Source organism: Cynocephalus volans, chromosome 3, assembly GCF_027409185.1.
Source record: "Cynocephalus volans isolate mCynVol1 chromosome 3, mCynVol1.pri, whole genome shotgun sequence".
Lineage (NCBI taxonomy): Eukaryota > Metazoa > Chordata > Mammalia > Dermoptera > Cynocephalidae > Cynocephalus > Cynocephalus volans.
In genome coordinates, this window is record NC_084462.1 from 33,313,088 (window position 1) to 33,336,018 (window position 22,931).

At 37.4% G+C, this 22,931-nt stretch overlaps 1 protein-coding gene across 5 annotated transcripts in view; it reads right to left on the bottom strand.

The window, feature by feature from the left end:
* The window catches only part of LOC134372124 (S-adenosyl-L-methionine-dependent tRNA 4-demethylwyosine synthase TYW1), a 216,539-nt gene that overhangs the window by 159,590 nt on the left and 34,018 nt on the right, over positions 1–22,931 (bottom strand). For all 5 annotated transcript variants that reach the window (XM_063089339.1, XM_063089340.1, XM_063089338.1 and 2 more), the window contains 2 exons: positions 21,272–21,389; positions 17,451–17,503 (listed from right to left, as the gene is read on the bottom strand). In XM_063089339.1, the coding sequence (XP_062945409.1) occupies positions 17,451–17,503; positions 21,272–21,389 (171 nt within the window). The remainder of the gene's footprint in view (positions 1–17,450; positions 17,504–21,271; positions 21,390–22,931) is intronic.

The window sequence follows — 22,931 nt, forward strand, 5'->3', positions numbered from 1 at the left end:
ATTTCTAATATAAAAATTAAGTGCTGTAAATTATTTCTGTTATTGATTTCTAGCTTGATTCCATTATGATCACAGATACACTTTATGATTTCAATTCTTTTTAAATTTTTGAGATTTGTTCTATGGCCTAAAACGCAGTCTATCTTGGTGAATGTTCCATAAGCACTTGAAAAATAACATGTTATCTGTTGCTGTTGGGTGGTATGTTCTACATATGTCAATTTGTTGATTAACTGTCTTGTTCAGATTTCTGTATCTTTGCTGATTTTCAGTCTAGTACTTCTAGCATTTGCTCAGAGAGGATTTCAGAGTCCCTACCTATATCTGTAGAATTTAAAAAATTTTTTCTATCCAATCAGTTTTTGCTTGATGGATCTTGAAGCTCTAATATCTGGTGTGTATTCATTTAGTCTGGATAGATCCTTTTATAATTATGAAATGTCCCTCTGTCTCCAGTAATTTTCTTTACTTGAAAGTTTGCTTAATCTGACATTAATATAGGCACTCCTGCTTTTTGGACTGTTCACATGGTATATATTTTTTTCCATCATTTTACTCAACCTACCTATGGCACTGAATTTTAAGTGAGTGTTCTTGTAAACATCATATATTTGGGTCGTGCTTTTTCATACACTCTGCCAATCTCTAACACTTGATTGGAATATTTACATTTGAAGTAATTATCAATACCTTAGCTCTTAAGTCTACTATTTTATTACTTGTTTTCTGTTCCTTTCCTCTGGTTCTCATTCCTTTTTTACTCAACTTTTTGCAAGCTATTTAAACATTTTTAGGGATCCCTTCTTACTTTATATTGTGTTTTTGAGTTTATCCCTTTGTATAATTTTTGTACTGTTCTTCTGGTATTACGACACACATACATAATGACATGATCACTGTCTACTAATACTACTATCCACATTTTACCACCTCAAATCAAAAGTGGAAACATCACCTCCATTTAGGTTCTTTTAACTTTCCCCCTTTAAATATCATTGCCTTGGGTATCACATTGTGTTATAATTTGTTTTTGATCATCAGAACTCCTGAAGAAAATGATCACCTACTGTATGTACCCATATTCCTGATCTTTCCATTTTTCTTTCTTTCTTCCAATGATACAAGTATCTTTCTTTTATCGTTTAATTTGTTTTGAAGAACTTTCGTCAGGCAATCTTTAAAAGCAGGTCTGTTAGAGCTGGTGAACACTGATGGGATGGGAATTTCGCCCAGGCCATCCTGTCTCCATGAGCGACCTGAGAGGCTCCAGGTTCCCAAGCCCCGAGCCAGACAAGCTGGTGAACACAGGCAGGGCAGGACTTCTGGCACAGGCCATCCATCTCCATGAGCGAGCTGAGAGGCACGGGCTCACAAGCCCGGAGCCTGACAACCTAGTGAAGGCAGGTGGGGCAGAACACCCAGCCCATGCCGTCTGTCTCCATGAGTGACTTGAGAGATTCTGAATTCCCATGCCACCCAACGAGCCAGTGAATGCAGGTGGGGTGGGACCTCCAGTCCAGGCTAGTTTCTGCTGTTCAGAAGCAGCAGACCCATCAGGATCCAAGCCACACATCAGGGTGAAACGAGTGAACTGTGATACCCCCAGCCACAGTGACAGAACACCAAAGGAAAGAAACCAGAAATATGAAACATCAAGAAAGTACATCACCACCAAAGGAAATTAATAACTTACAAGTGCTAGATCCTAAAGAACAGGAAGTCTTTGAAATGACAGACAAGGAATTTAGAGTAACTATTCTAAGGAAACTAAATGAGATAAAAGAAAACTCAGTGAAACAACACAATGACATGAGAAAAAACATACAGGATCTGAAAGAAGAAATGTACAAAGAAATCAATGCCTTGAAAAAGAAAGTAGCTGAGCTTGTGGAGCTGAAGGATTCATTCAATGAAATAAAAATACAACAGAGCATCTAACCAGCAGACTTGAACAAGCAGAAGAGAGAATTTCCGACTTCGAAGACAGGCTGTTTGAATTATCACAGGCAGACCAGAAAAAAACAAAAAAGAATCAAAAAAATTGAAGAAAATTTAAGAGAGACAACTGACAATCTTAAGCGCTCAAATATCCAAGTCATGGGTATTCCATAAGGGAGGAAAAAGGAAATGGCATTGAAAACATACTCAATGAGTTAATAGCAGAAAACTTCCCAGGTATTGGGAAAGTCACAGATCCCCAGATTCAGGAAGCACAAAGATCACCAAACACATTCAACCTAAAAAGGTCCTCTCCAAGACATGTGATAATCAAACTGACAAAAATCAAAGACAAAGAGAGAATCTTAAAAGCTGTAAGAGAGAAGCAGCAAGTCACTTATGAGGGAGCCCCAATCAGAATAACATCACACTTTTCATCAGAAACTCTAAAAGCCAGAAAAGAATGGGATGATATATTCAAAACACTAAAGGACAAAAATTGCCAGCCAAGAATACTTTACCTAGCAGGCTATCCTTTCAAAATGAAGGACAAATAGTATATTTCTCAGACAAACAAAAACTGCAGGAGTTCACTACCACATGACCAGCCCTACAAGAAATTCTCAAGGAAAGAACTGGGTATGATACCACAAAAACAACCATCACTACCATGAATACACAAGAAAGAACAGTACCTACCAGCAAAACAAAAATGCTAACAAAAGAGAGAAAATATAGTTTATCTATCACCCCAAGAAACCAACAAATACAGAAGACAAACAAAATTAGAAAGAAAGGAACAAAAGATACTTAAGATATCTAAACAAAAATCAGTATAATGCTAGGAGTAAATCAACACCTTTCAATAATAACTCTGAATGGAAAGGGACTAAATTCCCCATTCAAAAGACACAGACTGACTGACTGGATTAAAAAGATGGACCCAAGAATATGCTGTCTCCAAAAGGCTCACCTGACCTGTAAAGACACAAATAGACTAAGAGTGAAAGGATGGAAAAAGGTATATCATGGAAGTAGAAATGAAAAATGAGCTGGAGTAGCTATTCTTATGTCAGATAAAATAGACTTTAAAGCAAAAACCATTAAAAGAGAAAAAGATAGCCAATACATAATGACAAAAGGATCTATCCATCAAGAAGACATAACAATCATAAATATATATGCACCTAATGTCAGAGCAGCCAGATTTACAAAGCAAACACTATTAGATATAAAAAAAGAAACAGACACTAACACCATAAGAGTGGGGGACCTGAACACCCCACTCTCATCATTGGACAAATCATCTAGGCAAAATATCAACAGAGAAACACAAGATCTAAACAATACTTTAGGCCAATTGGATTTGGCAGATAGCTACAACCACCCAACAACCTCAGAATATTCATTCTTCTCATCAGCACAAGGAACATTCTCCAGGATAGACCACATGTTTTAGGTCACAAAGCAAGTCTTAACAAATTCAAAAAAATTGGAATTATTCCATGTATTTTTTCTGGTCACAATGGATTAAAATTAGAAATCAATAATAAACGAAACTCTGAAAATGATACAAACTCATAGAAATTAAACAACATTCCATTTAATGACATGTGAGTCCAAGAAGAAATTGAACAGGAAATCAAAACATTTCTTGAAACAAATGAAAATAATGACCCATCATACCAAAACCTATGGGATACTGCAAAAGCAGTTTTAAGGGGGAAATTGATTGCATTAAATGCTTACTTCAGAAGAATGGAAAGATGGCAAATAAATAACCTAACTCTTCACCTTAAAGATCTAGAAAAACAAGAACAATCCAAACCTAAAGTTAGTAGACCGAAAGAAATAATTAAGATCAGAGCAGAACTAAATGAAATAGAAACACAAAAAACAATACAAAAGATCAATGAAACAAAACGTTGGTTCTTTGAAAAGATTAATAAAATTGACAAACCTTTAGCAAGACTAAGAAGAGAGAAGACCCAAATAACAAAAATTAGAAACAAAAAAGGTGATATTACAACTGACACCTCAGAAATACAAGGAATCATTAGAGACTACTATAAACATCTATTTGCCAACAAATTTGAAAATCTGGAAGAAATGGATAAACTTCTGCATGCATACAAATTACCAAAACTGAGCCAAGAAGACATAGAAAATCTGAACAGACCAATAACAATAAAAGAGACTGAAGTTGTTATCAGAAGGCTCCCAACAAGGAAAAGCCCAGGACCGGACAGGTTCACTGCAGAGTTCTACCAAATCTTCAAAGAGGAACTGATACCAATTCTCCACAAACTGTTCCAAAAGATTGAAACAGAGGCCGTTCTCCCAAACTCATTCTATGAGGCAAATATCACTCTGATACCAAAACCAGACAAAGATACATCAAAAATAGAAAACTACAGGCCAATATCCTTGATGAATATAGATGCAAAAATCCTCAATAAAATACTAGCTAACAATACAGCAACACATATGGAAAATTATACACCATGATCAAGCAGGATTTGTCCCACAGATGCAAGGTTGGTTCAACAAACACAAATCAATTAATGTGATACACCACATTAATAAAAACAAAGACAAAAATCACATGATCATCTCTATTGACACTGAAAAAGCATTTGACAAAATTCAACATCCTTTCATGTTAAAGACTCTCTACAAGTTAGGCATAGATGGAAAGTATCTCAATATAATTAAAGCCATATATGATAAGCCCACTGCCAGTATCATCCTGAATGGGGAAAAGCTGAAAGCTGTTTTTTTAAAAACAGGAACTAGACAAGGATGCCCACTCTCACCACTCGGATTCAACATAGTGCTGGAAGTACTAGCCAGAGCAATCAGAGAAGAGAAGGAAATAAAGGACATACAGATTGGAAAGGATGAAGTCAAGCTGTCCCGTTTTGCAGATGATATGATCCTATATATTGAACAGCCAAAAGCTTCTAGAAAACAACTCCTAGAGTTGATAAATGATTTCAGCAAAGTTGCAGGGTACAAAATCAACACACAAAAATCAGTAGCATTTCTATACTCCACCAGTGAACATGCAGAAAAAGAAATCAAGAAAGCTAGCCCATTTACAATAGCCACCAAAAAAATAAAATATTTAGGAATAAAGTTGTCCAAGGATGTGAAAAATCTCTACGAAGAGAACTACAAACCACTGTTGAAAGAAATTAAAGAGGACCCAAGAAGATGGAAAGATATCCCTTGCTCTTGGATTGGAAGAACTGACATTGTGAAAATGTCCATATTACCCAAAGTGATCTACAAATTCAATGCAATCCCCATCAAAATTCCAATGACATTTTTCTCTGAGATGGAGAAAGCTATCCAGACATTTATATGGAACAACAAAAGACCACACTTAGCCAAAGCAATCCTGAACAAAAAAAAATAAAGCTTGTGGCATAACACTACCTGACTTTAAACTATATTACAAAGCTATAACAACCAAAACAACATGGTACTGACATAAAAACAGACACACTGATCAATGGAACAGAATGGAGAATCCAGAAATTAACCCATATGCCTACAGCCATCTGATCTTTGACAAAGGCAACAAGTCTACATACTGGGGAAGAGACTGCCTTTTCAACAAATGGTGCTGGGAAAACTGGATAATCATATGTAGGAGAACAAAACTAGACCCGTATCTTTCACCATATACCAAAATCAACTCAAAATGGATTAAAGAATTAAATATACATCCTGAAACAATAAAACTCCTTAAAGAAAACATAGGGGAAACACTCCAGGAAATAGGAGTAGGTACAGAATTCATGAATAGGACCCAAAAAGCACAGGAAACTAAAGGTAAAATAAACAAATGGGATTATATCAAACTAAAAAGCTTCTGCACAGCAAAATAACAATCAACAGAGTAAAAAAACAACCAACAGAGTGGGAGGAAATATTTACTAAATTTACATCTGACAAAGGATTAATATCCAGAATATACAAGGAACTCAAACAACTTTACAACAAAAAACAAATAACCAAATTAAAAAATGGGCAAAGGAGCTGAACAGACATTTCTAAAAGGAAGATATACGTATGACCAACAGACATATGTAAAAGTGCTCAACATCACTGAGTTCCAGGAAATGCAAATCAAAACCACACTTAGATAACATCTCACTCCAGTTAGGATAGCTAATATCCAAAACACTGAGAACAATAAGTGCTGGAGAGATTGCAAAGAAAAAGGAACTCTTATCCACTGTTGGTGGGGCTGCAAAATGGTGCAGTCTTTATGGAAAATGAAATGTAGGTTCCTTAAACAATTACAGATAGATCTATCATATGACCCAGAGATCCCACTGCTGGGAATATACCCAGAAGAATGGAAATCATCCTGCCGAAGGGATACCTATACTCCGATGTTTACTGCAGCTCTATATACAATAGCCGAGAGCTGGAACCCGCCGAAATGTCCATCATCTAATGAGTGGATAAGGAAACTGTGGTACTTCATTCCACACAACAGAATACTACTATGCTATAAAAAAGAACAAAATACTACCATTCGCAACAACATGGATGGACTTAGAGAAAATTATATTAAGTGAAAGAAGTCAGGCACAGAAAGAGAAATACCACATGTTCTCACTTATTTTGGGGAGCTAAAAATTAATAAATAAATAAACACACAAACAAATAAAAGGTGGGGGAAAGAAGACAGAATAACCACAAAAATTCTTTGAACTATTTAAGCCAAGTGCACAGATACAATGTGGGGGGGTCAGGAGGGAGGGAGAGGAATGGGTAAAGGGGCATAAAATCCAGTACAATGTATTTTTAGAAGTAAAATTAAATTAAATTAAGTTTTTTTTAAAAAAGCAGGTCTGTTAGCAACAAAATCTCTTAGTTTTTCTTCATCTGATAATGTCTTTATTTACCCTTCCTTCCTGGAGAACAGTTTTGCCAGATATGGAATTCAGGATTGTCAGTTCTTTTCTTTCAACACTTGAAAAATGCTGTGCCACTTTCCTGTTGCCTCCATTATTTCAGAGAAGAAGTCTGCTTCCTCCCAAATTGGTGTTACCCTACAGATAACACATTGTTTCTAACAGCTTTAGAGATTTTTTTCTTTTTTGGTTTTCAGATCATTGATTGTGTTTTGCTGTGAATTTCTCTGGTTTTATCCTCTTTGGGGTTCACTCAGATTCTTAAATCTGTAGCTCAGTGACTTTCACCAAATTTGGGCCATTTACAACCATTACAAGGGTACTTCAAAAAGTTTGTGGAAAAACAGAATTGAAGTAATACAGACCTGTCCATGAACTCTTTGAAGTGCCCTCGTGTGTCTTCACACACTCTTTCAGCACCACTTATTTTCATTCTCCAACTCTGATGACATAGATGCTGGATCTCTGATTATTGACCCACAAATCTCTATGGATCTACTTAATGTTTTCTTCCTGTCTATTTCTATCTTTGTTGTTCAGATTGGGTAAATTCTACTGATCTGTCCTGTTCACAGATCATGCTATTGATCTGTTAAGGTCACTGTCTCTGCCCTGTCATTTCCACTCAACTATTGAGCCCATCAGCAAGTTCTTTATTTCTGTGACTGTACATTTCAATTTTATGTTTCCCTCTTGGTTCTTCTATAACCTCTTTTTCTTTTCTGAGATTTTTTATTTTTTTTCATTTGTTTCAACACAGTTTGTAACTGATTGCTGAAGCATTTTTATGACAGCTACTTTAAAATCCTTGTCAGTTGATTCTATCACTTCATTCATCTGGTGCTGGTGTCAGTTGATTATCTTTTCTTATTCAAGTTGTGATTTTCTTGGTTCTTGGTATGACATGTGAATTTCTGTTGCTTCCTAGACATTTTGTCTATTATATTAGGAGACTCTAGACTGGATTTAATTCTTTCATTTTAGTAGACAGTCACTTTGTTTCAGTTTAGCATACAAGTCCTGGCCTACCTCTGTGTGCTATGGTTTCAACAGCAGTTTAATTTTCAGAGCCTTTGCAGTGTAATTTCTCCTGGGTTCCCACTAGTCCCTGCTGGTGATATTTAAGAGGGTGGGAAGGATTCCTCCCGGCTGGCCCAATGGAGGTCTCCAGCTTGGCCACTTGTTGTGGTGGGGTCCCTCTTGCCAGTGCCACCCAGCCACTGTAATATTTCCTGGTAGGGGAAGGGAGTCTCAGGCCCACCAGGGGTGAAGAACATGTCACAGGCCAGGCCACTTGTTGGGGGAGGGGGCAGGTTCTCTCTTTCCACTGCCACTTGGCCAACCTGGTGTCTCTTGGCAGAGGAGAGAAATTTCAAACCAGGCAAGGAAGGACAGCACTTGCCCTAGCAGCTTATTGTTAGTGGGGATCCCTACTGATCCCATGTGCAAGTGGTACTGGGCTTGCTGTTCTGTCAGAGGGACTCCCATTCAAGCCAAGGAAGGAACGAGCCTTCCTAGGTGCCCTTCTGTTGCAAGGCTGGGAGAAGCAAACATGGGTTGCGTTCTCTTAGGCGGGGGATACACGACATCCTGCCATTGTGTTGTTCCTCCAGTCCTGAGGACACAAACCAGATAGCCTTCCTCTTTCCACCTTTCAGAGTTCTTGCTGCTTGCCTCTTATGTTTTTTCCCAAGGTTAATAGTTGTGTTTAGTGGTAGGGAGCAGAAAAAAGGGTTTATGTCATCTTAGCCAGACTGGAAGTGCCCAGATATTACATTTTCAAAGTGCTCCCACATCTGAAAAATAGTAGATAGGCAGAGCTAAAAAGCAAAAGACCTGAGAGCAATACATGCTTAGAATTAAAAGCATTCATGTTATAAATGTAGGAGAAAATATACAGAGATAGCCTCAGATTCATTATTTCATGAACTCTTGTCCTCAAGGCAAACAAGAGCCTGAGGAAATACAACTGCAGCCCAGCAGAGCCACACTGAATAAATGCAAGACACCGTTCAAGGCTCGGCTCTCTGCACATCAATTTGGGGGTGAGGGCAGGGGTGCTGGGAGACAGGGTGTGGGGGACAATCCTCCATAGGCCTCTCTCTGAATGTCTTAGAAGCAGAAGCACTGACTGTCTTTGTTCCAGACTATCTTTTCAAAAATGTCTGTACGGTGAACAGCTCTAGAAGATAAAGATAGTATCTCCCTCTGGAGGAAACAGTAGGTGTGTTTCCTGTCCATTATAATAAAGATAATGTATCCTGCTAGGGCAAAGGTCAGACAGGATTATTGCCAATTACAAAAGATTCATGTTCCCTAAGCTCAGGGTTTCTCTTCCATAACATATGTGCAGATATTACCTAGCCCTCCTAAATGGTGCTTTATGGGAACTGGGGCTCAGGAACCAGGGCAAATGACCATAGTCCAGCTACCATTATTATTATGAGTAATAGCATTGTCCTTCTCTCTAACCAGGAGGAGTCTGCTGTCTTCTGCCGGCATCCATGAAACTGTGGCAGGCTAACTTGTTAGCTTGCAAGTGAGATAAAATTTCAGACTTTTCAGTCTTTGAAAGGGGGCAATGGAGAGCTCCATTAAGAGGTCAATAAACAGCAGCCCATGGGCCAAATGTGCCCCACTGCCTGTTTCTGTAAATAAAATTTCACTGGAATACAGTCACCCCTGCGTGTTTATGTATTATCCGTGGCTCCCTGTATGCTACAATGGCAGAGTTGAGCAGTTGCCTAAAACAGTCACCATCTGGCCCTTTTAGAAAAAGTTTTGCTTATTGCTGATTTAGATATTTATTTCATACCCCAAAGCAAATTCCAAACTGATTAAACAAACCTAAGCAAAACAAAAAATCTAAGCAAATACAGAAGTAACTATTTTTCAAATCCCTGGGTTTGAAAGAATTCTGTAAGCTTTTTAAAAAAAGGAAAAAACACAAAGGTAAATGGATAAAAATATATAAAAACATAAAATTTAAATACATCAAAAATCAGAGGGCAACAAATAAACTAGGAAAAATAATTTCAAAATATGACATATCCAGACTTTGTTAACAGTTTTGACAAACAATTCATAGAAAATTATAAGAAAAGACCATTTGTAAACCCTTTGTCATTTCTAGGACTTCACTCTAAGGAAATAATCTAAAAGGAAATAACTGTGCAAAAGCACATTCTTCACATAATTAATTATAACGGTGGGGGAAAAAACTGGAAACAACCTCATTGGTCACCAGGTGAATGACAAATTAAACTGATAAAAACAGATACTACATTCAATCTTCACCAAAATGCCAAGAAGTGACTGACAAATTAAATCATGGCACATTCATCAGTGATTACTCATTAAGAATAATTCATAAAAAATTTTTAGAGTGCAGCCTTACAACACCAAGGTCACAGGTTCAGATCCTCATACTGGCCAGCCATTTAAAAAAAAAATTAATAGAAAAGTGCCTATTTTACAATGTTAAATGAAAACAACTGATAGAAAATTGCATATACAATATGATTTCAAATACATACGAACATATGTAAAAGCAAATGGGAAAAAAAGACTAAAAGGAAATACACCAAAATTTCTGCATAGCAGAATATAAATTTTATTTTCTCTGTTTTTTTTTCTTTTTTTTTTTTTTTCAAAGAACATGTGTTATTTTAATACTGAAAAAAAGTAAAATTTCCTTGAGGACAAGTGATTTGAAACATTAACTTGGAATCATCCACAAGTTTATAAATCTTTTCACCAAATATAAGGCCACAAGTTTCAGCACTATTTGATTATATTTTTTTTTACCAAAAAGTGCTTGTTTTCCCACTACTACCAGCATAATCCATCACCACATGCTTTACTTCACTCTGTTCTCGAGGGCTGACAATGTTCTTTTCATCACTTATCTGTGGCCTGGCATTCCACTAAGAGTTAATAGACCCTCCCCACCAACTTGTCTGCTAGCATAGGAAGAGTCTTTTTCAAAACAAATGAATAAAATGCTTATTTCTGAAAGTTCCAAAAAGTTTACCAATCTCTGGTTTTACTAAGACACCTTTTTAAAAAAATCTTGCTGAAGTTCTGGACATACAAGGAACTAGAAACATCTGACTAACACCCACGGGAAAAAATACAATCAACACATAGCAACTCTGAAACAACCCAAATGCTGAAATTACCAGGCAAAAATTTTAAAGCAGCTATTATTATAGGAGAATAAAGATGACAGAGGAAGGTCTGTGAACTTGAAGAATAATAAACAAAAAGTGTATCATTCTGAAGAACGGAGAAAAAGAAAAAGAATTGAAAAAACATGAGCAGAGGCTTTGGGACATGTGGGAGAACATCAAAAGGCCTACCACGTCTTATTGAAGGGTCAGAGGAGAGGAGAGGTACAGAGAAATTATTTAAAGAACTAATAGTCAAAAACCTCTCAAATTTGATGAAAGTCTTAAATTTACAGATTTAATTAGTATAGGGAAATGCATATAGGATAAACCCAAAGAAATACACCCAGACACATCATAAATAAACTGCTAAAAATCAAAGATGAAGAAAAAGCTCAAAAGCAGCCAGAGAAAATGGCACATTTTATATATATAGCTCTGCTGTAACGCTTGTTTTTAAAACGTGAATTTGTTCCAACACATTGACATGCACGGGTACTTCAAGAAGTTCGTGAAAAGCAGAATTAAAAGATAATAGGAATCTTTCCGTGAACATTTTGAAGTACCCTTGTATTAGGGAACAACTCGGCATAACATAAACTCTACATCTGCTTATACACAATTTCATCTGCGAGAAACACCAGGTGAACGCAGAAAACTGGACCCTGCGGACTGAGCCACACAAGTACACAGAAACACACAGGTCACATGTCCTCCAGTGAGCCTGGTTCACCATGGGTCAGGAGCCGTGCCCATCCATGGATGCGACCTACCATCCACGCCCACATGACCTCCCTCCCACCTCACAAGAGCACAGGCTGCACCCTCCCAACAGCCCTTCTAGTGCAAACCTCACATCTTTTTCGAGGTAAAGTGTCATTTTATTGCAGTATTTATGTATTTCTTAACCACTTAATGTGTAAAATCACACTACCATTTTTATTAGGTTCCCATCTTTTTCTCAACTGACAAAGTTTTTGAGTGTTTTGTCCCTATCTCCATATTTCCCATAGGCCCTGTGGTTTTTCTTGCATGATTCTGCATCATGTGGCGATCTTTAGGAACACATATGTCATGTTCTGACACAACTCACTGTAAGGGAATAATGATATCAGTTAATGAGAATTTCTCATCAGAAACCAAGGAAGGCCGGAAGATAATGAACCAATACCTTTAAAGTGCTGAAAGAAAAGAACTGTCAACCCAGAATTCTATAAGCTGCAAAAATATGCTTCAAGAATGAAAGCAAAATAAAGACATTCTCAGATGGAAAAAAAACTCAGAGAACTCATTGACAGAAGACCTGCTCTAAGAGGAATGCTAAAGGAAGTAAGAGTTAAGCAAAAGCATGGGGAGAGGTAGAGCATGCAAACACTAATCAAAAGAAAGCTGCAGTGGCTATGCTGACATCAAAGCAAACTACTGAGCAAAGACTCTTACCATAAGTAAAGAGGGACACTGCATAATAACGCAAGGGTAGATTCACCAAGAAGACATAACAATCCTACACATGTGTGCACCTAACAGCAGAGCTTCAAAGTGTATGAAGCAAAAACTGGTAGAACTGAAATGAGAGACGAACAGAACAAACAGACAGAAAATCAGCAAGGACATAAACTTATCAAATCAACTCCTGATCCAGGTTCGAGTTTACTGCAGTTTCATTTGGGGGTAGGGGGTGGGAAACAGGAAAAGACAAAGTAAAAACAAGAGAGAAACATTTTCACCAAAATTCAATGAAGGCAGCCCCATATCTCCATCAGCTTCCACAACCTCCAGGCTCACAGAAAGCACTCGGTACATGCCGAATGACTGACAGGGTTGCAGTGTTGTCCCATGTCCACTTCTCCTACTCCCTGTGACATGCAACTTAGGCAGTCCTTGTGATTCCTCTATATTAACAACTGTTACTCAACAGTAGTAAAGCTACAGTTACAACGAAAAGTAAAAGGGCTATATCATATATGATTAAGAACTGCTTTTCACCCCCAACACTTCTGAACCAAATGTGTGGTTTATCCACACCAATTCTCCAACTCTCCAGGACAGCAACTGGGTGTCCCACGATTCAATCCAATTCTGACACTAACTACTTGGAGTTAGAATCAGATGCCCCAGATTAAGGGCTCAGTCCCAGAAGATCACCCCACCAAGAGTCACCTTATTAACATAAACTCAGGTAAGGTTGAAAAGGGCTTATCATAAATAACAAAAGATACTCCCTTCACCCCTATCACTCAGGAAATTCGAAGGGTTTTAGAAGCTCTTGTGTCAGGAACCAAGAACAAAGATCAAATATATACTTCTTATTATATCACAATATCACAATGATATATGTACTATATATGTGTGTATTTTATATCCTATACATGCTATCTATTTATGATAAATATATTTATTTTCCAGACTTGGACACTGCGGTGGTAAGAATAGGAAAACAGACTGTCAATTAAATTAAGAGACTTCTTCATCAAATAGCACGCCCTCCTACATCAGTACCCTGAAAGTCATGCTTTTCTGGCTGAAAGAAACTCCTACTCTCCAGGAGTCCATCCAGATGACAGAGATTTAGAAAATGAAGATGGAAAAGCCACAAAGCACTTGATGGAATGCTTGCCAGGCCCTTAATCTTCCAGCCAAATACCCCTCGAAACAGAACTGAGAAAAGAAAAAAAACACATTTCCTGCCCTTCTCTCATCCTGGTTGTCTAAATCCACAGCTGTGCCATAAGAGCGCTTTCTTTCACTCAGGCTTTCAGCAGCTTAAGCTTTGTCATCTTTCACTATGACTGTTTTCCTCACCAAACAGATATCTAACCCTATCAAACTGGCAGCAAACCATGACCACTTACTTCAGGTACCTGTGGCTACATAACAAACTACCCCAAACCCAGTGACTAAATACAACACTAACCTATAATTTCCTCATGATCCTGCGAGTCAGTGGGGTGGTTTTTCCAACCCGTGCGGTGTGGGCGGAGATCACTCATACAGCTGTATGCAAGGAGTCTGGCTGGGGCTGAACATCCAAGGTGATTCTATTTAGATGTCTGACAACTGCTGCTGGCTGGGGCTCCTTGGTCTTCTTCACTTAGCCTCTCTTTCTCCAGTAGTCTAGACTGGCTTCTTTACAGCTTGGTAGACTGAGGACACGCCTCAGTGTGCAAGCACTTACAAAGCCTCTGCTTGCACTGTGCTTGCAACATCGTATGGGCCAAAGCAGGTCAAATGGCCAAGCAAAGAGTCACATGGGAGAGGACTGAACAAGGGTGTGACTAGTCATGGTTCAATGAGGGCTACTCATTTAATATTATCTTACACTGCTTATACTAATTATGTTCGCCTCCAAGCCTAAAGGTAAAAGCTCCTTACATTATCATAATTTATTAATTTTCAAAGCGCTTTCACACTCAATAGCTCAAAGTGCTAGAGCAATATTTCACTTATTATTACAAAGGTAACGCCTTGATTTTAGATCTTTAATATATGTTTACTTTATAAATATTCACTGAGCACATACCATATGCTGTGGTAAGTGGATCAGGAGAAAAATGATTCTGATTTCATTGAATCCACCTTTTTGTATAACCCTCTGGTTTCAAACATGACTGGAGAAGAAGGGTTAATTCACTCAGAACTGTCAGATTTGAGCTAACTAATAACAGCAAAAGGCAGAGAACAGTTCTGTTTTGGGAACCTTGCCAGGGACAGGACAGACTGGGAAAAGGTTTAGAAGACAGGACTGGAGGTTCTTTACCACCAAGAGCTGAGTTGCTGCAGGAGGCCTGAGTCACTCCTGTAGTACACACACAGCGCAGACACAAACAGCAGCAAAAGAGGCAAATCATGTACCTGATAAGGAGCTATGATCCAGAATATATAAAGAATTCTTATAATCCAACAATACACAGATAACTAACACATGTAAAAATGGACAAAGGATTTGGAGACATTTCTCCAAAGAAGATACAAACATCCAAAAAGCACATGAAAGAATGTTCAACATCACTGGTCATAAGGGAAATGCAAATCAAAACCTCTATGAGATACCACTTCACACCCACTATGATGGCTATAATCAAAAAAACAGATAATAACAAATATTGGCAAGGATGCAGAGAAATTAGAACCCTATTACAATGCAGGTAGGAATGTAAAATCGTGCAGCCACTTTGGAAAACAGTTTGGCAGTTCTTTAAATGACTAAAAACACCAAGTCACCATGATCCAGCAATTGCACTCCTAGGTATATAACCAAGGAAAATGAAAATATATGTCCACACAAAAACATGTACATATAATAATATCCACAGGAGCATTATTCATGATATCCAAAAAGTAAAAGCAACCCAAATATTCACCAACTGTTGAAGGATAAACAAAATGTGTTATGTCCATACATAGAATATTATTAGCCATAGAAAGGAATGAAAGACTGATAAATGGTACAACATGGATGTACTGTGAACACATTATACTAAGTGAAAGAAACCAGGCACAAACAGCCACATATTATACAACTCCATTTGTATGAAATGTCCAGATTAAGCAAATTTATAGAGGTAGAAAGGAAATTAATGATTCTTTAGGGCTGGGGGAGGAGGGAGGATGGAGACTGACTGCTGATGGGTGCAGTATTTCTTTTAGAGAGGACAAAAATGTTCTAAAATGAGATTATGGTAATGGTTGCACAATCCTGTGCATTTACTAAAAAACCATCAAACTGTATATTTTAAATTGATGAGTTGTACGGTATGTGAATTATATCTCAATAAAGCTGTTTAAAAATGCATACAGTAGAAATTCACAGGCTGATTCTAATTTATACAGAAATGCAAAGGACTCAGAAGAGTGGAAACAATCATGGAAATCTTAAAAACCAAGACGGAGAATGCATACTACATAATTTCAGACTTACTACAAAGCTAGAGAAATCAAGACAATGCAGCACTGGCATAAATGTATCAATGGAACAGACTATGAAGAGTCCACAAATAAGCCTACTCATATACGATGGACTGATTTTCTACAAAGGCATAAAAGTAATTCAATGAGGAAAGGAAAGTCTTCAACTAACGGTGCCAAAGCAACTGGATATTCATATGGGTGATGAGGGGAAATAAAACTTGACTCTTACCTCACACTGTTCACAAAAACTAATTCAAGAACTATAGACCTAAATATGAAAGTTAGAATTACATATGAAGCTTCTAGAAGAAAATATACCATACCAGCCAGCAGCCAAAAAAAAGAAAGAAAACACAGAATATCTTTGCAGACTTGGGTTTGGCAAAGATTTCTTAAGAGTATGAAAAGCACTAACCATAAAGGAAAAAAATGATAAACTGGACTGTAACCAAATTAAAAATTTCAAAAGATACCATTAAGAAAATGAAAATGGAAGCCACAGACCAGAGGAAACATTCACAATGTACATCTGACAAGAGATTCATATCTATAATACACAAAGAACTTCTAGAAATCAATAATATAAACTCAAAGAACCTCATTTGGACAAAAGATTTAAACAGACACTTCGTGAGTACAGATTGGCCAATACGCACATGAAAAGGTGCTGCTAATAATCAGTAATCACGAGCAAAATCTAAACTAAAACCATGATGAGATACTGCTTGACACCCATCAGAATGGCTAAAATTAAAAGACAATATCGAAAATTGTGTAGCAGCTGGAACTTTCATAAATTGCTGATACAAGTGTAAAACAGCACAACCACACTAAAACCAGTTTGGGAGTTTCTTATGAAGTTAAATACATACCTACCCTTTGACCCAACAATTCCACTTATAGGTATTTATCCAAGGAAAGTTGAACTATATGTTCACAAAAAGTTTTGTAAAAGAATGTACATAGCAGTTTTATTCATGATAGTCAAAAACTAAAAACAGACCAAATGTCTATCAACAGGTTAAAAAATTGTGGTACATTCATACAATGGAATACTACTGAGCAGTAAAAGTGAATACATACCTCAACATGAACGCATCTCAGAAACATTATGTTGAGCTTAAGAAGCCACTCACTAAAGACAGAACATTATGATGCCATTCATATGAAATTCTAGAAAGGTAACACTAAATAACAGTGATAGTAACTAGAACAATGGTTGCCTGAGGGGAGGGAAGTATTGACCAGGAATGAGCACAAGTAGATTCAATGGGGTGAGGAAAGTAGTTTATATCTTAATTGGGGTGGTAGATACGAGTTCTACATCCACCAAAATTTGCTGAACTCATTTTAAAAATTCATTCAAAAATCTGTGCATTTTGTTAAATGTAAATTAAATCTTTAAACACTAAATTTACTGACTGCATATAATAGCCATATAAAAGTTGTCTATAATAGAACAATTATACGGTATAGCATTTGAATAAAAACGAATAAATACCTTTGTCCACCTGCAAAGCTTCACCCCAGAGTGGCTCCCAATCAACTTATAACCTAAATGGAAAAGCAGAGAACACAAAATTGAACTGACTCAAAGCCTCTTATCAAAAGGTGACATTAAAATTTAGCAAAATCATCTTTCTTTGCTTGCATTATTGCAGTCAACAGCCCCACAGCAGAAAACATGAAAGTTTAATTCATCAGGATGAGAAAACAATTTAAAATATATGCATCTAATAACACAGACTCAAAATATATAAAGAAACAGTAAGTCAATCTAAAATCACTGGAGGAGATTTTAAAACTCTCAATATCTAACAGATCTCACAGGCCAAAACTCAATAAAGCTCTAAAAGATCTGAGCAACAGAATAAACAAACTTGACCCAGAACACATACAGAGAGTACTGCACTCAGCAACTACAGAATACACATTCTTTTCAAGGACCCATATACTGGGCCAAAAAGCAAAAGTAGCAATATATTTCCAATGAATGACGGGAGAACCAGCATCAGTAATCTCTGAAAAAAGATGGAGAATCACACGGACAACAGAATAAAACAAAGAAATGTTAACCCAAAAGGAGAAAAATACAATTCTAGGAACTACAACCGACTGTGAATTCTCAGAACCACTCCACAACCTATCATTTAAAAATTGTGAGCCACATGAGACATGAAAACCATGAAAAAAGCTATGCAAAAGCAATCTCGTTTCCTTTTTAAACAAACTGGTACAGCAAAAAGAGAACATTCTGATTTTGGAACACAAGTTACATGAAACAACAGCTTTCAGGACACAAAACGTCAGGTAACAAAGAAGGGTAATTGCAGAGTGATGGGAAACAGACAAGGTGAGCCTACCATCACCCTGGCTTACTGTCTTGAAAGTTTCCAGGCCATACAGCAGGCAGAGGTGCCCCAAGCAAAGCTCGATGGACTCCCAGAGCCCAGCAAAGGGAAATGACAGTCTGCGGGACCAAAGTGGCTAGAGTTTGCTGGACCAAATACCAGAGATGAATGCTGCATAGAGAGAGACTTGAGAGTCTGCAGAAGATTCCCACAAAGTAGTTGCCTTAGTTCTGATTAGTGCATGTGTTATGGAATGAACTCAGCAAGAAAGCTCCAGACACTCAGGGGGGTTGGAGAGTCAGAAAGTTTATTACACTAGCAGGACCCAGGCGAACTCATGTTCTGAAATCCTGGGACCCTGAACACAAGTATACAGGGCTTTTTACAGGCAAGTTAGGCAGACTCTGTAAGTTTTGGTTCAAGCATATATCTTTGGCAAGCAGCTGCTGGTTTCAGCTTCTTCACATTCACGTGATTTGGGCAAGCAGGCAGGCAAGATTACAGAAGCAGGAATGCAGGCAGTTGATTATTAACTGGTCTGAATTCTGGGGACCCTGGTAGATAAGCACATTTGGTTACAGAGGCATTTCATTTCACAAGCTAGTCAGAATTTAAAATTTTGGATTTTTCCAAACATGTGTAAGAGAAAAACTAACCAAAAATAGAGGGGTGGCAGGGGAGGAACATCTGAAAGGATCAGAGGTATGGCTGGTGCTCACAGCAGGCTGGAAAATCAGAAGGCATTGGGGAGAGTACTCAGATGTGTTTTGCCTCAGTAGTGACAAATAATTAGCCATTATGATAAGCTGGCTCTGGTCTCACCTAACAAATAACAAAAGTAAGACTCAAAGCTCAAACTATTTCCAGGTAACTTATCTCTGTCCCCCCTAAAAAAGCTCAAAAATGTATGAGTGTTTATACAAAAATATCCAGCACCCAATAAGGTAAAATTAGGTCTGGCATCCAATCAGTGATGAAACATGTAAACAGGCAGGAAAACATGACAATCCATCAACCAAAACTGACCCAAAAATGACACAGACATTAGAGGATAAGGACATTAAAACAATTATAACTGCATGCCACAGGTGTGGAAGATTTTAAAAGACCCAAACTAAACATTTAGAGATGAAAATTACGATGTCTAAGTTGAAAATACATTGGACAAATGGAAGATTAAACATTAGGGAAGAAAAGAATACTGAACTTGAAGATACAGCAATAGAAACTATCCAAAATAAAAAGTGACAGAAAAAAAAGAATTTCAAAAAATGAAAAGAGCATCAGCAAGCTGTGGGTCAAATCTAATTATATTATTCATGTAGATGTAGTCCCCAGGAAAAGGGTCTGTGTGACAGAAAATATTTGAAAGAATAATGCCCAAAATTTGTCTAAATTTGATGAAAACTATACATCCACAGAACCAAGAAACTCAACAAAACTCAAGTAAAAGAAACACAAAGAAAGCTATATTGAGGAACATGACAATTAAATTACTCAAAATCAGTAATTAAGAGAAAATCTTAAGGGGGGGGGCGGATTACTCCTAAGAAGAAGAAGACTGACTGCTGAGTTCCTGTCACAAGGAACATGTGACAGGACAGTGGAGCAACACCTTTAAACTGCTGAAAGAAAAGCAGTTGCCAACCTTCAATTCTATATCCAACACAAAACATCCTTCAAAAATTAAGGCAAAGACTTTCAGATATACAAAAGCTGTAAGTATTCACTGCCAACAAAGCCACATGGCAGAAATGTTAAAAAGTGGTCCTTCAGGCACAAGGAGAAGGATACCAGATAGAACTTAGATCTACAAGGACACAGAAAGTGGTAACTGCATGTGTAAGTACCTAAGCTTCTTTCTAATAATGGAAATCTTTAACAGATGATTGACTGTTTAAACAAAAGTAATAACAATGTTATAACATATGCTTATAACATATGTAAAGGTACAATGTTTGATGATGACTGCATAAAGGTTAAGGAGGAAGCATGCTATTCTAAGGTTCTTCTATGTAACAAATGAAGTCATGTAACTCCACTCAAAGACACACTGATATGATAAAGTGGTATAGTGCAAAACCTACATAACTAAATAACAAAATGTTACAGCCAATAAAGACATAAAACAGAATCATAAAAAACTGAATTAATCTAAAAAGGCAGAAAAACAGGAAAAAGGAAATCAAAGAACAGATAAGTAGAAAACAAATATCAAGATGACAGATCTAAATCTATCATAAAATCACTTAAATGTAAGTATCTACCCCAACTAAAAGGCACATTTATATATATGTGTCTGTCTCCTATACCAGACTAATGGTTCCTTGAAGGAGAAACTGTATCTTATTTTTCTCTGCATTGCCAGAACTGTCACCTAATGGTCCTTCATAAATATGGAGGAGGATGCAGGAGGAGGGAGGGTTGGAAGGTCAGTCTACTGATTCCCAATTCACTACTCTTTCTCCCACAGGAAAGTAATAACATTATTCACTCATTCAACTACAGCGTCCTTAATAAGGTACAACCACAAAAATCCAGGCATGACACGTCTACCCAAAACACTTCTAATTAACCCAGCCTTATATCATATGAGCTTTTTTTTTTTTTTGCATTTAATAATTTCCCCTTAATAAGCTATAATTTGTAAAGAAGCTGTTGATAGATAGCATTTTCTATCTGCATGCTTGAGTCATACTGATAGTAACATTCCAATTAACGAAGCAGAGAGGATTGCTTGTCCAGGCAGCCAACACACAAGCGACCCCCAAAAAACATGAGAGTGAGTCTCCAGGCAGCTACCCCTGCCACTGTAACACAGCTGCTGAGCTCACCAGAGAGACTTCATTATCTTTTTTCCTCTTGGCAATCCCTATTTTATGCTTCCTCTTTTTTTTTTTTTTTTTTTTCTTTCCTACTAAATCAGATTGCTTAAAAGCATCACAGAGTGACAACTGTCAAGGATTTTCACCTTGTTTAGTAAGGGCTTCTCGGAGAGCAGGAGTTATCATAGCTCTTCTTTCATCATCTTCATTCTTCCCTGTGTTCCTGAACAAACTAGTTCTCTCTTCCTGCTGCTCCTTTTCTCTCTGCATTAAGATAAAAGAATGAAATGCAGAATTGGCAATGTGCAATGAAAATAAGAACACAATAGTCATGGACACCTACCATCAATACAAAGGTCCACTGCAAACCATGGCCCACAACCTTGTCCTCTCCAAAGTGATCACATTTCCAGTTAGACAGTGATCTAAAGACACACCTGGGTAATTTTTTTAAAAAACGTAACTACATACTCAAACACTTAACACCCAAAAAACATAAATCAGCAATTCACTTATCTAGGTGTCAAATATTTTCAGCAATCTGAGTAGACAGCTGCCTAACACTGGAAAGTTACTTATTTTCTCTGAATTTCAATTTCCTTGCCCGAAAAAGGAGAAAAATAATACCTATGGAGCAGAAATATGTTAGAAAGATTAAATGAAATAAAATCACCCAGCACAATGCCTGATATATGGCAGGTGTTCAATAAATCATACCTACTCCAGGTATTACTTCTGCACACACCAAAAACAATGAAAAACATGCTCTGAGCTGCCCTGAGAACCATCGACTCAGAGACCAAGTTACCCACCACCACCACCACCAGCCACCCAAATGGCCTCTTGCAGAAGATCCCACAGGGGAAATTTCTCTTCAGTGAAAGAAAAAGTTACACTTAAGAAACGGAAGGGTAATATAAAACTGATTGTTTCCTGCTGATATTTCACCAGAAAATTCAGCGGCATGCCTTTGATCACAGTTACGTACTCTTCTTTGCTGTGATCACTTCTTCTTACAACGTGACCTTCATTCACACTCTCCACTGATTTCTTCCTTTCTTTTTAAATCTTACATACGTATTTTCTTAGAATTATCTCAACATCTTTTTGGAAGATGGAAGAGGGCTAAGTAATAATTACAGAGACAACACACAAAGTCTGTGTTACTCTATAGAAAAGACACTTACCAAATATTACTAAGAGCTGCAGAAATTCAAAATAACTCAACTTAGCAGTGGCCCTACTGCCAAGTCCCAGACCGCCCTCAGTGCCTGTCTATTTTAAATGTCCAGCCATTGGCCCACAGCAAATCAGTGAGTGGACTGATTCTAACACCCTTTCTACCAAAAAATGAAAATACCTCACAGATGACACAATGTCTGAGATCTGCTTCAAACTAATACAGAAAGGGATAACTGAAGGTGGGATGAGGAAGGATGGCCCATGGGTTGATGGTTGGTGAAGTTGGGCTTCAATAGGGATTCACTAGAACAGGGGCTCACTAAATCACTCTGTCTACTTTTATGAATATTCAAAGTTCGAGACCCATAAAATGTAAAACAAGATTAAAAATTTTAAAAAGAAAACCACACACATAGAAAGTAAAGCAATGAAATTTGGAGTTAATTTCCGTCTTCTCTGTTACTTCAGGCACTTGCTCTGAAAAATGAAGCCAGTGAAAAAGCACTTTAGAGAGTCCAATGTACCAAATAAGAAAAGTAAACCCATTAAGTCCTATCTGCCCTAAAAGTCAGCATTCCAAATTACTAAATATAATCAAAATGCAAAGCTAACAATTTTGCTTCT